The 19,408-nt window shown below is 36.6% G+C and overlaps 2 protein-coding genes across 4 annotated transcripts in view; both read left to right on the top strand.

Annotated features, from left to right (window-relative positions):
- Positions 1-761: 761 nt before the first annotated feature.
- On the top strand, positions 762-13,861 carry FN3KRP (fructosamine 3 kinase related protein). Of its 2 annotated transcripts, XM_034407793.3 has the most exons (6): positions 762-2,038; positions 6,700-6,851; positions 7,662-7,753; positions 8,207-8,283; positions 9,456-9,578; positions 11,167-13,861. In XM_034407793.3, exons 1-6 carry the CDS (start codon positions 1,898-1,900, stop codon positions 11,503-11,505), a joined length of 924 nt encoding a protein of 307 aa, XP_034263684.2. In that variant the 5' UTR covers positions 762-1,897; the 3' UTR covers positions 11,506-13,861. The 2 variants fall into 2 exon arrangements, with proteins under 2 accessions (XP_034263684.2, XP_087739713.1); XM_087883587.1 differs by lacking the exon at positions 9,456-9,578.
- Positions 13,862-18,057: 4,196 nt separating this feature from the next.
- ELAC2 (elaC ribonuclease Z 2) overlaps positions 18,058-19,408 on the top strand; it is a 32,818-nt gene continuing 31,467 nt past the window's right edge. The window contains exon 1 of one of the 2 annotated variants that reach the window (XM_034407785.3): positions 18,058-18,409. In XM_034407785.3, the coding sequence (XP_034263676.2) occupies positions 18,168-18,409 (242 nt within the window). In that variant the 5' untranslated portion in view covers positions 18,058-18,167. The remainder of the gene's footprint in view (positions 18,410-19,408) is intronic. The other variant, XM_087883586.1, reaches the window with a different exon arrangement.

Here is a 19,408-nt window from a genome sequence, read left to right as displayed (position 1 = left end):
TGGCTGATAGGCTTTTTATTCTGATATACTCTTGTCCCAAAACCATGAGACAAACAGACTTAAATTGTCCTTAGTTATATCAGTGTTAGAGGAGTTATTTCATTCTTATTTCTATACTGTACAAAATCTTTTACAAATCTTCTTTGAAAGGAAGGTAGGTGACTTCGATGGCAAGAGAAAGGAAATAGAGACATGACTGGGTTTTCAATGTAAAATTTCGTACTGGCCACTACATCATTGCTGAAATGATATAAAGCCTGTTGTCATTATTGCACTGGTTGTGTTCTCAGCATAACCTGAACCACAAACTATCCAAGAACAATTTGCACTGGTATGTTGTATAAACATAACCTGTGTATTACTTTGTGGTTAGGTGTGTCATGCAAATTGGGTTAACCATGGAAAAATGTCATTCAATCACAATCAACGAACTGTTACAAATTCAAGTTTCTTTGTCCTTTTCAGTAAGATTTTTTTTTAAATTAAAAAAAATTGTAAAAATTTGCTCTAGATTCATATACTGTATTATGGTAAGCCAAGCAATGAGCATGGCTCATTGAACAAATATAGCTGGATTCACATCATGTTAAGTTATTGTGTTTTGGTTTCTTTGGTATTCTGTATAGAAATTGCTATAGAGTAAGGAGTCTAAATACAGTTAGAACTGGAGCCTATATATCTGATGGACTTTTATCCATAGAGTGAAAGAAAGAAACAGGTTAGAGGACATAAAAAAGATTTTTGGGGGGTAAGTCTTTAGAAAATGATTTACAGTATTTATTCCGCATATTGAACACTAAGGATTCTGTTACTGTTTAGGAAAGCAGTATTGTCAATACACAACTTTAGTATTTAAAACAACTCTTAAATGCATTAAGTTCCTTGCATGCATGTTTTCAGTTATTTAAAAGAAATCCAAAGGTCCTTCTGCATTTAATTTCTTGTAACAAATGTATAGAAAGGTAGGTTTGTATAAACCAGTGTTTCTTAAGCTTTTTTCCTCTCAGGATCCTTTCTCACTTTTTAAAATTATGGATGACCCCAAAATAGCTTTTGTTCATATGGGTTATAATTATTGATATTTACCATATTCAAAATTAAAATCAACACATTTGCTGCCTTTACTGCTTCTCATGATTGTTTGATGGGATTTTAATATTGCATTATTTTTCAGCATACGCTGGCAAATAATATTGATAGTGCAGACCCTGAGAGATACTTGGGAGGAGCTTTTGGGGTCGTAATATTACCCTTAAGAAACACTGGTATAAATAATTTCAATAATGTAGACTAGTAGAGCAAACCCAAAATTTAAATCTGTTGTTGTTAATACAGAAGGGGTGTGCTGGTGTACTCCAAATTACAAGGAAAAACTGACTTCACACAATACACTAAAAAAAGTCCTAGTGAAGCTCTGCCTTGGTTCAGACTTGATTCCCATGCAGTGTTAAAATCAAAGAAATCTTGTTAGAGCTTAGCTGCTATTATGGGTTATTCACACTTAGCATGACGTGTGTGCGCAACCACTTATAGTCCCAAAATATGCTCCCCTATGAAATTAACCGTGGCTTCTGGGTTTACGTCAAGATTCTGGCTTCTTCCGAATTATAAGTATCCAAATTGGGTTCCTAGTGCGAATCCAGACAAGGAGCAAACAGTTCAGGCTCAGCTTTCCTTTCATCGCAGCGATGCAGGCAGCCGCTGGATCCTTCGGAGGCGCTGCCTTCCCCCGAGCCGGGTTTTCTTCTTCCGGGCGCTCAGATCGCCGTTGCAGTTCAGTTGGCGTGGCGGGGGCGGCTAGCGCAGGAGAGGCGAGGATTGTGGCTCCCGGGTGTCTCGGGATCCGCAGAGGAGCGCCGGGTTGGTGCGTGGCCCAGCTTTTCCAGGACCTCCTGCGATGGAGGCGGCTTTGCGGCGAGAACTTGGCACCTCGGTGCTGCGGCCTGCGGGACACTCGGGGGGAGGCTGCATCAGCCACGGCGAGAGTTTCCACACCGACCACGGGAAGGTCTACGTGAAGCGCAATGACAAGGCCGAGGTGGGATGACACAGACTGGGGTAGGGCGGGAATCTTAGGCTGGAAAAAAGAGCGCCTACTCCCGGGTGGTTAATTGGTTGGCTGAGGTTTTCTACTACGGCTCCTTCTGAATGTACCTGCACCAAGCGAGGCTTTTCTTTGCAACGGGGAGAAAGCGAAGGGGGTGGGGGGTGGGGGTTGTATAGTTTTTGAAAGCTTAAGCTATAGGAAAAGCATTCCTTTCAGGTTAGATAGACAGATTAACAGCGTTGGAAGGGACCTTGTAGGTCATCTAGTCCAACCCCCTTCCCAAGCAGGAGACCTTACACCATTTCTGACAGATGGCAGTCCAGTCTCTTCTTGAAAGCTTCCAGTGATGAAGCTCTCACAACTTCCGAAGGCAACTTCTGTTCCATTGGTTGATTGGTCTCACTGTCAGAAAATTTCTCCTTATTTCCAGGTTGAATCTCTCCTTGTTCAGTTTCCATCCATTATTCCTTGTCTGGCCTTCAGGTGCTTTGGAAAATAGCTTGACCCCCTCCTCTCTGTGGCAGCCCCTCAAATATTGGAACACTGCTAGCATGTTTCCCCTGGTCTGGGTTGCAGGATGGCAGACCTGGGTTGCCCTGAAAAAAAGTTGTGAGGAGGTATTGATAGGCAGAATTTTTCCTTTGGTCGGTAGATTTTCCTGGGCCCTAGTTTTTTGTGTGTGTGTTGAGAAAACTGGATTCATAGAGTAAGCCATGATATCCTATACAAGTTCTCAATTTATCACTACAATTGAGCCCAAAAATTCTTTTGCTAATTGAAACATTTGTTAAGTGAGCTTTGCCACACTTTATGACCTTTCTTGCCACAGTTGTTAAATGAATCACTCCAGTTATTAAGTTAGCAACATGGTCGTTAAGTGAATCTGGCTTCCCCATTGACTTTGCTCGTCAGAAGGTCACAAGTGGTGATCACGTGATCCCTGGACACTGCAACTGTCATAAATATAAGTCAGTTGCCAAGCGTCTGAATTTTCATCATGTGACCGTGGGGATGTTGCAATGGTCGTAAGTGTAATAAATGGTCATAAGTCACTTTTCTTAGTGCCATTGTAACTTCGAACGGTTGCTAAATAAACTGTTGTAAGTCGAGGATTACCTGTACACATAGGGCCTTTCCACTCTTGCATCGAAACTCAAATAAACATGTCCTGGCTATATCTTTCTGGTATGACTCTTTAAGGGTTACCTTTGTTTGGTCCCAAGTCATTAAAGGCACAGGGGCTTAAATTGTCCTTAGTTGTTTTAGTAAGTAGCGATTCTGATACTATGTCAGTGTTTTCTACCCTAGTCAGATACCTGCTCTTCCAAACTATATTACTGGAAAGAGAAGCAACAGGAGATTAATGCTGGTATTCTGTTTTACCAATTTATGGTGAATGGATAATATTTCAATTCAGCAATGAAGAATTAAAAAAAATTGTTAGATTTAAGGTCATCTTAGCCTGAACATGGCCATGGGGCTGTCCACTACATGTAACACTATATGTAACTCATGGCTCAGACATATGGGTGCTTTTGAGAATACAAATTGTATGAAACGTTTCTTGTGTTGCACAGTGTTAAACAATGGTTTACTTAACTTCAGTTTGTTGAATTTGCCTAGCAAACAGAACCCTGAAAGAACCTTTTACTTTGTAGTAATCCATTTAAAAGTCATTTTTTTTCTAGTAGGATATGAAATAATAAAGTAAAGTGTCTTTAATCATCAGCAGAGTGCTTTCTTTTCATTGCTAAATATCACAAGAAGATTGAGTACTGGAGATTAACCATGCACTACGTGTTTTTCCTGTGGTAGCATCAACAGACAGAACATTTTTTTTAAAAAATGTTGCTGTTAAGAAGCAGAGTCAGGATTTATGGAACTCTTGGCCACCGTCTATTGGTTATTCAGATTTGTGCAATTTAGATGCAGCCCTAGGATAAGTGCTGTTGAATAGTAGGACTTTGAGAAAGATGGTTAGTTGTAGGAATGATAAACTCATCAAAGAACATTACATGAATAGAGGAGACTGTACAGTACTTCCTGGGAATAGTGGCCACTGTGAAGATTTCCCAGCTGCACAGGCTGCAGAAATGCAAAAGTTGAGACGTTTGAATTTCAATTATATGTGTTAAGCCAGGGATGGATTACAGTAGTATGTTTCTGGACTTGTAGTTTGCAGATCTACAGATGACCTGGATCATTTGAACTAGATGATTAGCCTAAAGATTTAGCTGTTGCCTATCAGATTTCATGCCTGATAAACTCAGTCCTTTTTGTACCTACCGTACATAGGTTTCTTTTTGTTTCATTCTATTATTTCTGTCTTTGTTCCTTTTTCTCCTTCTTCCTAGGGCAGCTATTATATTTCCTAACCTATCTCCATCCTGTTTTCTTATTCTTTTTTTCTCGAAAGGAAGAGCGGAATATGTGTATGTAGCTTGCATGTATCTGTGTGTAAGTGGTTTGCATGTGCAAAGGGAATCAGTTAATTTTATAAATAGGATACTTCATTTTATAAGCAATTACTTTTAATGAGTAGTTATTCCATTCCTGTGTACATGATTTATTCTTTCCTTATTTTTTGAGTGTAACTTCTGACATTTATTTATGCAACCCTTTGAGTCAGTTTTTGACTCTTGTTGACTGTAGTCCCTAGGCAGCCAGACAAGGCTTTTCCAGAAATGCTTTGCTATTGTCTTCTTCCTGAAGTCACTCAGTTGGCTTCGTGCCTAAGGCAGGACTAGAAATCACAGTCTCCTGGTTTCTAGCTTGGTGCCTTAATCATATACCAAACTAGTTCTTTCTAGCATTAGACATTGGTGTGTGTATGTATGTATGTATACATTCACACACATACACATGGGCATACACACACAGATATGCAAGTATAATTCTTGCACATATTTATAAGATGGGGAGAAATCTCTAGCTCTATTTTTTGTTGAAACTGCCCTCCCAAGATTTTCAAGGCATTAGACAACTTTTGTCTGTGCTTATTTTGTCCACTCTTGCTTTTGTAAGGGCTCCTCTTAAATTTAAAATAATCTTTCTTTTGGCTTATAGGGAAAGGAATAGAATGTGAACAGGACACATACTTGTATGGTAGTCCTGAAGAATTAGGAATACAGTAGGTTTCCCTACTGTGTATCATCTATTGAGTAAAATCTGATCATAATAGCATTTAATAAAAGAGATTCATTGGGGAATAATTTAATGAAGTTCCTATACTTGTGGATTAGCATGTAAAATGAAATAATATAGCAAAAAATAGAAGGTCTGGTTGCATGAATGAAATAACATGAGAAATTTCTGCTTTGAAGATGTGAAAGAGAGCATGTTTAAAACCTGCAAATCATCATTAGTAAATGTCATCTTTTTTAAAAGGATTGTCTACTTTTTTGTAGGTTTTGGATTATTTTTTCAACTTGAAGTCTCACACACTGAACAAGGATATAATATTATACTATGGTAACTAAATGTACTTGTATAAAACAGGTAGAAATGTCATTTTAATGTGGTATATGGTAATGACTCACAAATAATAATGGTGGAATATTCTTGGTTAGAAGCTGCCTATTGTAAGTACAGATAACAGATTAACAGAGTTGGAAGGGACCTTATAGGTCATCTAGTCCAACCCCCCACTCAAGCAGGAGACCCTACACCATTTCTGACAAATGGCAGTCCAATCTTTTCTTAAAAGTCTCAAGTGATGAAGCTCCAACAACTTCCGAAGGCAAGCTGTTCCATTGGTTGATTATTCTGTCAGAAAGTTCCTCCTCATTTCTAGATTGAATCTCTCCTTGGTCAGTTTCCATCCATTTCAAAAGTTAACAGTAACTTCCTCACAAATTATTTTATTCAGAACAAATATAAATGCCAAACTGTACAGTTCACATTTCTTTATGACCCTGCTGCCAGATTACATCTTTTGGTGTTTCTTACCTAAGTGTAAGACTTTACTTTTCTCTACATTGAATTTCATTTTGTTAGATAGGGCCCAGTGTTCAAGTCTGTCAAGATCCATCTGGATCTTGAGCCTATCTTCTAGGGTGATAGCTATTCCTGCCATCTGCAAATTTGGTGAGTTCCCCTTCTATTCCCTCATCTAAGTCATTTACAAAGATATTGAAGTGTTTATGTTTCCACAAAGTTGTTGTCTTCTGTGTTACGCAGAAATGTTTCATTAGGGGTCCGTGGTGCTCTCTGAGTTTGCTTGTTTTCTTGCAGACATTTCATTATCCAAACTAAGAAACGTCATCAGTGCTACTAACATCATCAATGCTTGACTAGCACTGATGACATTACCTAGTTTGGGTAATGAAAAGTCTACAAGAAAACAAGCAAGCTCAGAGAGCACCAAGGACCTCTCATGTCAACCCAGAGCAACAAATATTCTCCTTTATTAGAAATGTCTTATCTAATAAATAAATATTCGATTTTAAAACTCCCTCCATTCTTTAGTGTAATCTGGCAGCAGGGTCATAAAGAAATGTGAACTATACAGTTTGGCATTTATATTTGTTCTGAATAAAATAATTTGTGATGAAGTTACTGTTATTATTTTTTTTAAATGTACACCATTGAAAAGGGCTACTATTCAATGCAGGAGAAATATTTTAATAGCTTTTTCTTATTATATTCGATAGGCCAGAAGAATGTTTGATGGAGAGATGGCAAGTTTAGATGCTATTCTGCAAACACAGACTGTGAAAGTTCCTAAACCTATCAAAGTTATTGATTTGCCAGAAGGTGGTACTTTATTTGTGATGGAACACTTGGACATGAGAGGTCTCAATAGGTAAAGTTATGAGGACAAAAAATTACAATATTTTAAAAAGAACATGGTACTAAACCAGCTTTAGACTGTGCTTGTAACTTCATGAGTCACGGATTAGGCTTCTACAATTTAGTTTATCTTGAGACAGATCTAAGTCTGTAAATATATAGTTCATTGTGGAAACAAACAAAATTGGGTTAATTGGTTAAACCAAGGCTAAGTTAAACTTGGGAGTACTGTATACAGCCTCAGTTCAGTAGTTAACTGAAAAGTAACCAAATATTGGACATATTTTAGATTCTTAGGAGGTTTTCATATTAGTGCAAAAAGTAAATAAGGGGCAGGGAGGTGTGGCTGCTGAAATCATATAGCATGAGCTTTGGCAGTTCTCTGCTAGGAAAGCCAGCAGCCCTGAGTCACTGATCGCTGGATTTGCTCCATTGAAGTTTGTGAAATCTGACCTAAAAGAGAGCACTATTAAGGAACCAAAATATATTGAGTGGTTTGTACCCAAGTTATACTAGCATTTTTAAAGCTTTTATATAGTAGAAAAAATATTTGTAGTAAATTAATAAAATACTGAATTACTAGTTTGATTACTTTTATTAAATATGAAATATATCACATTTTATTAAAAAATATTGAAAACTACTAACAGTATTATAATCAAAGTTTGAAGCAACACTACGGTCAGATTAAGATACAAATCCTTAGTGTAAGATCCAACAAGTTCGGTATTAACAATACCCATTGCCATTTCAACCAAACCCAATTATTTTCAGTTGTTAATTTGATACTTGCTGGTAAGAATAATTTGTTTTGACTTTTTAGACATGCAGAAAAACTTGGGATTCAGCTGGCTGATCTTCATCTTCATAATCAAAAGCTTGGGGAAAAGTTGAAGAAAGATGCAAACACTATTGGTAAATGGTTTAGCTGTTTTGAGAATTTCTAAAGCCCAGAAATTTATTGTATATCAAATTGTTAATGCTTCTAACAGTTTTGCTTTACCTCCTACAAAACCTGGTTGTATAGCCCTAGAAAATTCCTTTCATTTGAATAGAAAGACGGTCAATAGTAACAAGGTTGTTCTTTGTCAGTAGGATTTTCATAAGAACCATCTTTTAAATGTTCAGTATTCCTCAATATTGGATATCTTATTTCATTGTTAAAATGAATCATGGAAATTGAAGAGCAATATTTATATAATTCTTGAGATATGAAAATATGTAGCCTGAACTCACATATATAATTTCAGTTATTTCTGCATCCATTTAGAAGATTTAGATTCATTTAGAAGAGCAAAATAATCTAGTATTTAGGGTACTTATCTATTGTAGTAGTAAACTACCGGTATATCTTTTTTTCCATTCAAGGTAAAAGTCAGATGGATACTCAGTTTGTGGAAGAGTTTGGGTTTCATTCTGTCACTTGTTGCGGTTATCTTCCACAGGTAGGCTTTCATTGACTGTTTTTTGCTTTGCAAAATCTTGTTGTGTTACTCTTCATACATACATATTTGTTTGCAAATCATTAAAGCAACCCTGCCCTTTCCAAGGATTGTGTGACCACCTCTGCAGCTGCTGCATAAATGTGAAAAGGGAATATTTGGTTCAAAGAGTTGCAAAGAAGATCAGTGTTCACACCCTCACTTACACCGGAGCACCTATTTAAACTGCTGCCTAGCACTAATATATACACATTTTAGGGATGTGTGGCACTTGGATTCCAAACAAGAAAAAGTGCTTCTGAATGGTATAAGTGTACACAGCATACCTGTGAGACCGTAAAGAAGCTATCTTTTCTTAGGTGCACATGGTAGTTCTGTGATGCTAGAAAAATGTGTTTGAGTTGGGGAGGTGCTGAGCATTCACTCACACTTTTTCCAACATAGCTTCTCAACATGGTTGAGTGCTATGTGAGCACAGAAAATAAATGTAGATTTTTTTAAAAGAAGCACTGACAGGTATGCTACTGTGCCCTGCCCACTTTGAAGCAGTGCATATTTTGTGTGTGAATGAATAATTTAAGAGATAATTTAGAGAAGTACGATTTGGTATAAAGAGTCCAATACAGTATTAGTATCATCAATATATTGTCTGATATCCATTTTGTGGTAGCAGAATGACAGATGTCATTGCTGCTGCTTCCCTGAAAAATAGATGTACTTTGCAATTAAGCGGATGATGGTAGCAATAGCTAATTTATGCAGTAGAGTCCAAAATGTGAGTTCAATGTGATGCTACTGTGCCAGGATTTTCTCTTAAAAACAGTATTTTGGCACAGTTGATCATCTTCTTGAAATTAGCCAAGTTTAGCTGCTACTTAAGATGTTACTTAATAGTGCAGTTCAATGGCAACAATCCAAAATCTTAGGAAATTATTATTTAAAATATTAGGAATTACTCGGATGGTATGTAGGAGAAGAAAGGATTTCTTCTTGGAATTTATTTCCAAAAACATACTCCAATTTGGGAGATAGATTCATATTATTGATTAGTATTATAAATGCTACAAATATGTAAACCCTGCAAAAATGTGATTAAAATAGACAATGTAGTGGAAATGATTATTCATTTGATGGACAAACATAGCAAAGACAACAACAAAAAACTTTATTTGCAGGTTAATGACTGGCAACAAGACTGGGTAAATTTCTTTGCTAGGCAACGAATTCAGCCTCAGATGGATTTGATTGAGAAAAATTCAGGAGACAGAGAAGCAAGAGAGCTTTGGGCTCAACTCCAGGTAGTGATCTCTATGGAAATTCAAAATGGCATCCTCATTATACGGTATTTTCAAAGCAATGTAATTTCCATGCTACTCTACTGGTGTGAAACAATGGGTTCTTCTACTCAAACTGATTAATGAGAGCTCCTTTACCTATCAGTTAACTTAAACTTATAAGAGGTGAAACATGAAAACCATTTCGTTTTTGAGATTTAGTTGCTCAAATCTATTATGAACCATTTCAGTGGGTCAAACTGGTATAGATGCCACTTGTGGGTTCTTGCCAAGCTTTTTATTGCAGGGAAGCACATTCATAACACATTCTATAGAATCTAGTTAAGAGCGACTTCTGTGGAATTCTGTGTGACTTATTTAGAGATAAGCAGATTTTGGTTTGCAGCTTAATATTCCTTTCTTAATAGCCCTTTTTTGTAATCAATATTTTTTTTCATTTTCTATGAATCCATATAATGCTGTTTTCTAATTTCTTATTTTTTTTGAAAGATCAGTCTGAAATTATTTTTTGCTTTTACAATAGCAGAATATAAATAATAATTTCAGTACCAAAAACTGTTCAGATTGATAGTGTTAGCTAACCCAAAAATAATGTTTTATAAAGATACTTGCTTGTTGCTTGCTTATTCCATTAATTACCATATTCCATTTATATGCTTGAAATTCTGCCTTTTTTCAGTTTAGTAGTACTGTTTTTTATTAGTGGATAAATAATTCATATATATTTATTTCAATTTAAAATCATATGTATGTATAGTATCTACACATATGCATACATGACAAATATATGGGTGGCGGGTTGGACTAGATAACCTACAAGATCCTTTCCAACACTGTTAATCTGTAAAACCTATATATATATATATATATATATATATATATATATATATATATATATATATATATATATATATATATATATAAAAAATAATTTTGTAGTAAACCAAATAACAGCTGCTACTGCATTAATAACATTATATAAATAAGAAAGAAAATGTTTGGTCCTACTGTGTTCTTGCTGTGGCTTGAGTGTTAAGTTTTTTATACATATTAAATTTAAAAATTCAAGTTCTTCTCCCATTTTAAGTGACATACAGACAAGAATTACCCACATGTAAAGTCAGAAACTCAGGTTGCTTGTTTGGATCTTAGCATGTTTTGTGAACATACCTAGTCTGGATTGCAAATCATGATTGTGTGAATTTAGCTGATCGAAATTTAATAAACCCTGGTTAGAAAATCATAGTATGCTACGTGAATGCAATCCAAGTCTATTTATACTTAGTGATTCTGGAGTAGGACTTTGGTATGCAATTCTCTACCTTATTTACTAGGTTTTAAGGGCAGTTCACCTTTTTAAACCATCTTATCTGTTCTTAATGCTATATCCATTGTTTTTCTTGTCAAAGAAAATTCAATAAAAACAGTAAAACTAATGTGCTTTTTAAGGGTACAATTAGGAGTACTGCAATTAGTGTGCCTAGACACACCCCCCCCCCCCGCACTTAAAGGTACTGTACAGTTAAATGACTACTTAGATAACAGATGCTTTCCTCCAGCCAAGTTATTTTTGTTTCTCTTTCTTTTCTAGGTGAAGATACCCAGTTTGTTTGGTGATCTGAAAATAATTCCTGCTCTCTTACATGGGGATCTGTGGGGAGGAAATGTAGCTGAAGATGATTCTGGGCCCATTATCTTTGATCCTGCCTCTTTCTATGGTCACTCTGAGTATGAGTTAGCAATTGCTGGGATGTTTGGTGGTTTCAGTGGTTCATTTTATTCTGCTTACCATGGTAAAATCCCCAAAGCACCAGGCTTTGATAAACGGCTCAAGCTTTACCAACTATTTCACTACATGAACCATTGGAATCATTTTGGTGGAGGCTACAGAGGGTCATCTATAAATATTATGAAAAATCTGGTGAAATGATTTATTGTGAAATTTTATTAACTCTGTTTGGAAAAATACATGGGTTTTCAGCTGCAGTGATCTGTGATACTTAATTTATTAAGAGTTATACCCAGTTTTTCATCCAGGAGCCCCAGGTGGTACATGTAGCTCTGCTTCCAATTTATGCCCAGGAGAGAGACAGAGAAAGAAAGATAATGATCACCTGGAAGTCACCCAGTGAGTGTCCTTGGGTAAATTTCCTCATCCCACTTCAACATCTTAATTACTATATTCCACTCGTTATAATTTAAATTATCACCCCCTTTCCATAATTGAAGATCAATCCTACTATGTCCCAAGCTTGGTATCCTATTAACTACAGTTTATTAAAGAGCTGTCTGAGGCGGAAATAATCCAAGATTTGCATGAAAGCCTTTTTTGCTGTTAAGATGATACCATTGAATTGATTTAGTAGGTTGCAGTAGACAAAATTGCTCTTGAAACAATAGTTTAGATACATTTTTTGCCAGCAGGGTGGAAAGGGAACAAAAATAACAATAACGATAAAGGCACAATCGGAGATCTTAGTGATCTTTCTTTCATAGTACGGTACATATGAATATATTGGGAATTTTCTTGCTTGCTATGAAACTAAGATTACTCTCAGTATTTATAATATTACTTATATTTCAGTTTTATCATTATAGCTGCATTTACATTAGATGCATGTTCTAAGCTAAAATTGGAATACATAGGATGCTGCCTAGGTGACTTTTGTTGTTTCTACCGTGAATGTTGTTAGCATGGCTGCAGTTGTCAAAATTCAGGACTCTGACTGAATCTTTCAATCACACTACAATTTGCTTGATGATCTGGTTTGTCTTCCTTCTGTAAGGCTCCAGCTGGTGTATGTTCCTAACTACCAAAAAAACTTGACCTAATCTTGTGTTGTACAATGTACATTCATGGATTAAGTTTATTTATAGGCAGCTGTATCTATTTCAGAGTTACTTTCTGTGGCTGGTTGGTGGAATAATTTCTCTTTGAAGCCATTCAACTGAGCTGGGACTCTAGCTCCCAGAAACTCTAGCCAACCATTGCTGCTTACCATGGCTGATAAATCTTGGGATTGTATGCAAGGCTGAGGTAAAAATAGGCTATCAGTGATTTTTACAGTTTGTTCTGAACTACTTTGAGTAGTGATAAAAATAAAGCAATCTTTGTGCTGATAAAATGCTAAACGCTAAATACCACTTAAAATTAATATAGGTTTAGACTTTAGATTATGAGGAAGGAATCAAAACCTGATTGATCTTCCCCTTCCACATATACACATAACTTCTCCCATTTTAATACTTTGGTTGACTGTAGTATCTTGCAACCAGTTAGGCTCACAATACTATTTTTCCAGAGGGTGTTTTTGATTCACTACTGCTGAGCTAAAATATATGGTTATTTCCCATTCCCCCCATCAGATATAAAATTTTCCTGCTAGAAAAAAAATCATTTATTGATTTTGTCTGTCACCTATAGTATAAACTCTAACTAAAGTAGCAACAATAATTCTAATTCAGATTGTGATAGTATATTAATTCTATTGAATCTTTTAGTAAAAGTATGTTGCTTCTACCTTAGTTAGGCAAGGGCTAACTTTTCTGGGCAGTTAATTAGAGAATTAATTTCAGCTATAATTATGTGTCCAGATCAGATGTTTCCTCTGTGTGGATTGTTTAACAGGGGAGATTAGAAAGAGAAAGAAAAGTTTTATTACTGCATTACTAATTCCCCTTAGTTTTTGCATTTGCATGAATCTGCTACCGCTTGTTTCTAGCGTACAGCAGCAGGAATGCTGAATCAGTATTATCTAATACTTGAAAAAGTATACTGGAAATACCCAACATGATTTACAACAATTGTGAAGTGCTGATGAAGAGTTTTCTAGAGAGTAGTAAATAGATCCAGAACCACATTTGAAAATAAAATGTGGGTCTGGATGAAAGGATACATATGAAAATACATTATTTTTAGAAATAATACCAAAATACTGCAGAATATATATCTCTTATGGCAAACAATTAGAATATGGGTTTTGCTCTTTCAGATGTTGCTTTTTGGTGGCTGTCCATTCTAAATTGCCAGGTAGGTACCGGTAGAGAGGCATGATTAATAGAATGTATGTTCATACAGACCCTTGGAATGTTTTTGATGCCTTTGAATTAACATTATTTGACTTTACAATATGGAAAAAATATTACACTAATTTTTAAAAATTCCAATCGTCTCTGTGTTTCCCTGCTTTCTCATTTTGCATAACAATACCACTAGTTTTCTGAGTTTAAAGAAGTTGCTGTTTGTCATCCTTTGTAATTGTTAAAATAAAATATATTCCTGAGCATTTCACTTTTTTTTTTTTCCTGTTTGGTATTATAAATTCCCCATGATCCATTTTATTAAAATTATTGGGACAAACATTACCCAACCTAGAATAATTCAAATTGTACCCACTTGTATGTTGTAGGCATTAAAAAGCCAGGCTTATCTCTCCAATTCTTTTCAACTTTTTTATCTAATACTTGTAATTACAATATTATGAATTCCTTGAAATTATCATGGAGAATTCTACCTTAATGGTTTGTAACTTAAAAAAACCAATTCCCTTTAAATTTTTTATTATAAAATGGAATAATTCAGCAGTAAAAGAAGAGTAATCTTTGATATGCAAATAGCTGGACATTTACCAAAAAAGTTCAACATTATTACTTTTGACTTGAGCAAGCTTAAAGAAAAAAGAATTAGTAAAAAGTTAAAAGCAAGAGTTAAATCTCATGATAATGCTTGAAGATTATTCCAAACTATTATAATGGAAATTTATTATAAATGCTAAAGAATTGCTACAAAAATATCCTGTTGAAGAAATGGTAGACACAAACCAGCTCCATGACAAGCAGAGCCAAGGAGCACGGCAGAATAAAGAGCCTCCCATAAGTACTCCAAACAGTTGCTCCTCAAGAGGGGACTACAAGATAGTGGTCACTGGCAGATTTACAGCTCTGGGAGATGAGGAAATAGCCAGTTAGTTTAATCTCTGCTTGGTACCTTTGAAACAACACTTATATCCACATATTTTCTTTTCTAACCAGTTTCAGAAGTTGTTTATTAACTGCTTTTCAGCTATTTAGGAACCTTTGGATTGACAAGTGTTACAGCACTGGGTGAGTTGCCTTCAATTCTTAGTGAAAGAAATTTTAAACACAAATTTAAGGACTTAAAAAGAGGATTTTTTTCCAGAATAAACAGCAAAAGATGATTGAAAAGCTTGATTTTAGAAAGTGACAAATGAACTAAAAGTCCGGGTAAAACAGAAATAAGATTTTGAAAGGATTCTGAAGAAGTTCCCATGGAAAATGCTTTTTTAAAAATTCTTACAAAATAGTAAGATAAGACTTTTAAAAATGTTCAAAAAAGGGAATTTAAGTTATAATTAAAGGAGTACGGTCAATTTCACAATTACAGAATGAAGCAAAACATTTTAACATTGGATATATTGAGAGATATTTTTGAACAATGGCCCAGAAATTCATTTTAATAGTATCTGCCTCTACAGATAGAAAATACAAGTAGTCCTCTACCTACAACCATTCATTAGTGACTGTTCAAAGTTACTTATGACCTATGACAGTTTGAAAAAGACCATTTTAGTATCCCCATGGTCATTGATCTGGCATGCATTTATGATGATTGCAGTGTCCCAGGTTGCAGTGTCATGTGTTCAACTTTTGACAACAAAGTCAATGGGAAAATCAGATTCACTTAACAATTGTGTTACTGATTCACTTAACAACTATGGCAAGATCGATCATAAAATGAGGCAAAACTCACTTAACTGTTTTGCTTAGCAACAGTAATTTTGGGCTGAGTTGCGATTGTTGAGGACTATGCCATGTTATGATTTGAAAGTATATTTAAAAATGGTGGGCTACAAGAATGGCATGGAAAAAGATATTACACTGGATAAGAGCTGTGGTGGCACAGTGGTTAGAATCCAGTACTGCAGGTTAGTTCTGCTGACTGCCGGCTGCCAGCAGTTTGGCAGTTTGAGTCTCACCAGTTGAAGGTTGACTCAGCCTTCCATCCTCCCGAGGTTGGTAAAATGAGGACCCAGATTGTTGGGGGCAATATGCTGACTCAGTAAACTGCTTAGAGAGGGCTGTAAAGTATTGCGAAGCGATATAAAAGTCTTAAGTGCTACTGCTATATTCTTTTTTTTTTTTTTTTTTTAATTTGATTTAATTTGATTATATATTCAAAAGAATACAGCTCCTTATGTGACTAAGTCTAGATCAATCCTAGAACGAAGCTTTCTCAGCCCCAGGGTTCATTGGAAGGCCAGGTAAGAAGCAGAGTAAAGATGACATGGAGATTTTCTTCTACACTTCTTAAATTGTGGTTTTATGATAGAAATAACATTGGAATCAGGTATTTTCTACTCTTTGGTAACAATAAAAAGATTATAAAGAATAAGCATGAGGAACAATAGATAGTTAAGATAAATGCTTTATTTTTATATTTTTGTATGTTACAAAAATAAAGATACCCATATATGAATAAAACAACCCTCACTTTTGTGCTTTGCTCTGTATCATTCAAAAACAAACCTGTTCTATTGCTGGAGTCATGTGTGATACTGATAACACCTTTTGATTAATGAGTGCAAAGAATGCAAAAAAAAAAAAAAAACACCCCACCCCTTTGCTCACTATCTGATTGCACATTTGGCCAAGTCACAAAGTCCTTAGTGCATGTACTTGCTCTTTATATATTGATGTAACCAGTTCATCTCCTTGAATCCATTGCTCTTCCACACTTGATTTAACTGATGGAAGATTTAGTTACAATTTATCTGCTGCATCTCACCTCCAAGTATAATTTTTACAGCTTTCATTTGAGTATGTTTTTAGACATACTGGTAGCGCAATAGCTCAGCGGTTAAAGATGGTGAGCTTGTCAGCTGGAAAGCTGATAGCCCGGTTTCATGACCTGAGTGCCACACGACAGGGTGAGCTGTTGCTCGCCCCAGCTCCTTCCTACCTAGCAGTTCGAAAGCATGCAAATGTGAGTCAATAAATAGGTACTACTTCAGTGGAAAAGTAACAGCATTCCATGCGTCATGGTATATAGTCATGCTGGCTACATGACCACGGAAATAAGTTTGTGTGTGGCTCCTTCGACAAGAAACAAAGATGAGTACCACCCCCTGGAGTTGGAAACAACTGGACAAGGGAAACTTTACTTTTATGTGGGTGTAGTAACTTAGTTGGCTTTTTAAAAATTGCTTTCAGCAATTTGTACTCCTTCTGTACCCTCGCTGTTCTTCCAATATATACTGATGGAAATTTAATAATAAAGCACAAACTATATCCAATAGTTGCTTTCTGTGACTATAATTTTGTTCTGCAATACTGAAAGCCTAAGGACGTAATAGATTTTACCTTTAATTCATCTTTTGGTGTTTATCCATAAGCCACCTGATTTAGATGCAGCAAAATACCATTAAATGAATATTTATCACATATTTCTTTTTATTTAAATGCCTTTTTATGTTCTGGCATTCACTGAAATACAATGTTCAATATATTCCTCAGATGAGGAGTAGTAGTAGTAGTAGTAGTAGTAGTAGTAGTAGTAGTAGTAGTAGTAGTAGTCTTCTTCAATATATTTCTCGGGAGTAATAGTACCAGTAGATTTTGCCTCCCTTATTATACTTTAAGTTCAATTACACTCCAAATGAGCATGATTACTGAATTTAACATGGGGTTGCCAAACCATTCTCTTGCTCTTTTGATGTTTTTGCTTCAGTGATCATATAATTAGCTCTAAAAGGGCAGTTTGTTAAGACTCTCAATAATTACTCCCTTGGCAGATGTTAGTCAAAGTTTTGGAATCTGGATTATCCAGGCAGTCATATTCAATGAATTCGTTTTGTGGAGACCCTACAGACCCAAATGTACTGTTCCATCGAAGCTTTAGTTACAACCAACATTAGTCTTTAAGGTGCTAAATGGCTCTTTTGCTGCAAAAGTCATTGGTGAATTTCGTTTTCTCAGTCTATGCAATCCACTCTACTGGAATAGATTCTTCGGTATACTTTCCAGGGTTTCGCTTGGAAACTCTAGCGGCTCGTTCCTATTCTCCGTTTCTTCTGGGGATGAACGATCACGTGCTACGGTTTCCACTGTGTTTGCAACAGATGAATAAACAATTTTAACGTTTTTACACGGCGGAGGAATGCCACTTTGAAGCCCTTGCTCGGGCTAGAAGACAACAAAGCCTGTAACTGATTAGCTGAACTCGGGGACAAGTCAGTATTCTCCCCCAATTTAGTAAATCGGTTTTGCAAACTGGACGCCACCCCATCTTAATTCGGAGGCTGCGCATTTTCTGAGGCGGACGCAAGAAAGCGAGCCGCCGCTCTGAAATGCGTTACCGTCTCTATGGTCGTACACAAACACACGCAGGGAACGTAGAAATGAAACCGGAAAACTCGCCTCAACTCCTCTGAGTCTCTATGATCAGTTTCTGTCCTGTGATTGGCGCCCGGGGTGGGGGGGGGGAAGAGAACGCTTCGCTCTAATGTAGGATTGGTCCCGGCCTCAGTCACGTGGGGAGATTGGCGAGGAAGCGCGTGCCGGTCTCTGGGCTGGATGCGGCGCCCTTCTCCCAGCTACATGTGGAAGCATCTGCTGGGAGTGACGGCCAGAGCCATGTCTGGAGGGGGAGCCCGTCTTCAGCGTCCCCACAAGGACCCGCTGCGCCACCTTCGCACGCGGGAGAAACGCCACGGGGCCATCGACCGCAAGGGCCCCAACACCGTTTACCTGCAGGTGGTGGCGGGGGGATCGCGAGACATGGGAGCGGCGGTCTACGTCTTCTCCGAGTACAACCGGTTAGTCTCCGCCTGATGCTCTCGCTTCCTTCCTTCCTTCCTTCCCGGTTCCCTTGGGACACGTGCAAGAGGCGTCGCATGAGTCGAAATGTCCTCCTTTCTGTTCGCTGCGGTACAGGTAGTCCTCGACTTAACAGCAGTCCGTTTAGGGACCGTTCAGAGTTACAGCGGCGCTGAAAAAAGTGGCTTAATGACCGTTTTCCAGGAGTTTACGACCTTTGCAGCATCCCCACACGATCGATCGCGCGATCAGAATTCAGACGCTTGGCAACTGGTTCATATTCATGACCGTTGCAGTGTCCGAGAGTCATGTGGTCACTTTTTGTGACCTGATAAGCAAACTCCATAGGCATAACCGGATTCAGATTCAGGATAGGAAGCCCTTGTGCATCTGTCTGTAAACAACCGGGTTAATAATTTACCAGCTGCAATGATTCACTTTACAACTGTGGCAAGAAAAGTTGTAAAATGAGGCAAATGACATTTAACAAATGTCTCTTAACAACAGAAATTATGGGCTCAATTGTGGTAAGTCAAGGACTACCTGTAATGCATCGGCCTCCATTCTGTTAATGATCGTTTAATCATCTGCAGAACTAATTATCTTTTTGCTAGGAAGCATATCCTTGTGCAGGTGTGTGAGACTAGCCTCATTTAAATGATGGAAGAAAACTCATGGTTGACATTAAATATTGCTTAGCACATTGTAAGCCGCCCTGAGTCTCCGGAGAAGGGCGGCATATAAATCAAATTTATATATATATATATATATATATATATATATATATATATATGTATGTATGTATGTATGTATGTATGTATGTATGTATGTATGTATATATATATATATATATATATATATATATATATATATATATATATATATATATATATATATATATATATATATATATATATATCTATCTTACTTTTATGTATTTATTTGTATCCCACCCTTATTATTTTTGCAAAAATATGGCTAACACATCTAACACACGG

Source organism: Pantherophis guttatus, chromosome 2 (genome assembly GCF_059756535.1).
Source record: "Pantherophis guttatus breed Tessera chromosome 2, ASM5975653v1, whole genome shotgun sequence".
NCBI classification, from domain to species: Eukaryota; Metazoa; Chordata; class Lepidosauria; order Squamata; family Colubridae; genus Pantherophis; species Pantherophis guttatus.
Note: the sequence above shows the minus strand (reverse complement) of the source record. Positions and strands in the feature narration are given on the sequence as shown.

What these genes read in the sequence shown, in the direction of transcription:
- FN3KRP (XM_034407793.3), top strand. Translation starts at nt 1,898, where the DNA reads ATGGAGGCGGCTTTGCGGCGAGAACTTGGCACCTCGGTGCTGCGGCCT. An exon ending in GACATGAGAGGTCTCAATAG is followed by an intron (nt 6,852 to 7,661) that starts GTAAAGTTATGA and finishes TTGACTTTTTAG; the next exon opens with ACATGCAGAAAAACTTGGGA. An exon ending in GTTGCGGTTATCTTCCACAG is followed by an intron (nt 8,284 to 9,455) that starts GTAGGCTTTCAT and finishes CTTTATTTGCAG; the next exon opens with GTTAATGACTGGCAACAAGA.